This window comes from Paracoccidioides lutzii (assembly GCF_000150705.2).
Source record: "Paracoccidioides lutzii Pb01 unplaced genomic scaffold supercont2.17, whole genome shotgun sequence".
In the NCBI taxonomy this organism is placed as follows: domain Eukaryota; kingdom Fungi; phylum Ascomycota; class Eurotiomycetes; order Onygenales; family Ajellomycetaceae; genus Paracoccidioides; species Paracoccidioides lutzii.
In genome coordinates, this window is record NW_015440963.1 from 743,988 (window position 1) to 745,384 (window position 1,397).

Consider the following 1,397-nt stretch of genomic DNA (forward strand, 5'->3'; position numbering starts at 1 on the left):
AAGAGCTATTAAAAACATATATATTTAGCAAACAGCTGAGAAAGCTATAATTTACAAGATTTCTAGTTAAATAAACGTCTTTCACTGCTTAAAGATTAAGATGAAAGTTCAATCTGAGTTCAATAACTAATGTTGAGAGGAGTGTCTAAAATTCAGGTCAAAAAGACTACAGCAGCTATCCTACAAGCAGGCCTACAAGCATGTATAGCTAGTTAACTAGTAGAATGGCAATCCTATTAGTAATCGTGGAATAATAGTTAACTAACTAGTTAGTTAACTAAGTTAACGAAGAGCATTTGTGGTAAATTTTACTAGGGGTGGCATCTGAATAAAATTTTCTTTTGCATCCATTTCTCTTTTTTACGGGTTGATCACTAATATATTACAATTCGTGAAAAGAAACCTGTTGTATGCCTTCCTTCAAGCGAAGAAATGTTTGGTATCATTGAAGGAAAAGTGATGTGAGGAGAAGATGATGATGCAAAGCCAGATGCAGTGATATACCACAGCTGCTGATTAAACCACTATATTTAGTTTCATTTCTTTCTCTTTTCCCACCCTTTCCAGACTTTATCTCATGACTGACCAATACCTTCTGGAATACTTATTTTCTCAACGGCGCTGCAACTCCATAGTGAGACATCGGACATGGAGCTTCCATGCGTTCTAGCAGGGACTGTGAATTCAGTCCACATATCAGCTCATCTTCAGTGGAAAGATCGGTAATACAAAGATGAACCGAACAATCTTGGCCTCTTTCAATATCTCAGACTTATCAGCCAACTTGGTGCCACTTGCTCCACGCCGTCTCTCTTTTGCTTTGTATGACACTCGGAGCATGAAGGGAAAATTCGTGTCGCGCTGAATCATTGTCACAGCAACATGATTTGATTCAACTACCTGGAGACTGGAAGAGGGTTTTCCCATTACTTTTCCTCTTAGCTAGCGTCAACACCTATTCTGATATGAGAACTCCTTTTTATTAACTTTTACTCCTTTCCGGGAGAAACTGTGTAGATGTTTTGATCCTCTGACAGAGCAGTGATCCTCGAAATACGGTTGGAAAAACGTTCACCAGATTCACGTGAGGCACCTAGGTCGCAGGATGCGATCCAGGGCTTGTCTGAAAGCAGTCCCTTTCTTTATACTCAAACATCGTCTAATAGGTTTTTTCTCCATGTGAGCTCAGCCCACCTCCGCGAAAAGAATGGCGGAATTGAATCAAATCACTACAGATTTATTTTTTACGAGTATCTGCAGTCTGACATCATGATGTCTTGAACATATCAGGGCATTAGAATTGAGCATAACTAGCTCTGTGAGCAGTTTGATAGCCTTTCCTTTTCTTCTCTGATTTATCCAAGCTCCTCCTCTCCCACTCCTCCCTTCCCTCCCCA

General features: G+C 39.9%; 1 protein-coding gene across 1 annotated transcript; it reads right to left on the minus strand.

The window, feature by feature from the left end:
- Positions 1–604: 604 nt before the first annotated feature.
- On the minus strand, positions 605–861 carry PAAG_12200 (hypothetical protein; the record flags this gene model as incomplete). Its single annotated transcript, XM_015847720.1, has 2 exons — positions 605–676; positions 730–861. Coding segments are annotated over 2 exons (204 nt in total), but the record flags the coding sequence as incomplete, so codon positions are not given.
- Between the last annotated feature and the right edge of the window lie 536 nt (positions 862–1,397).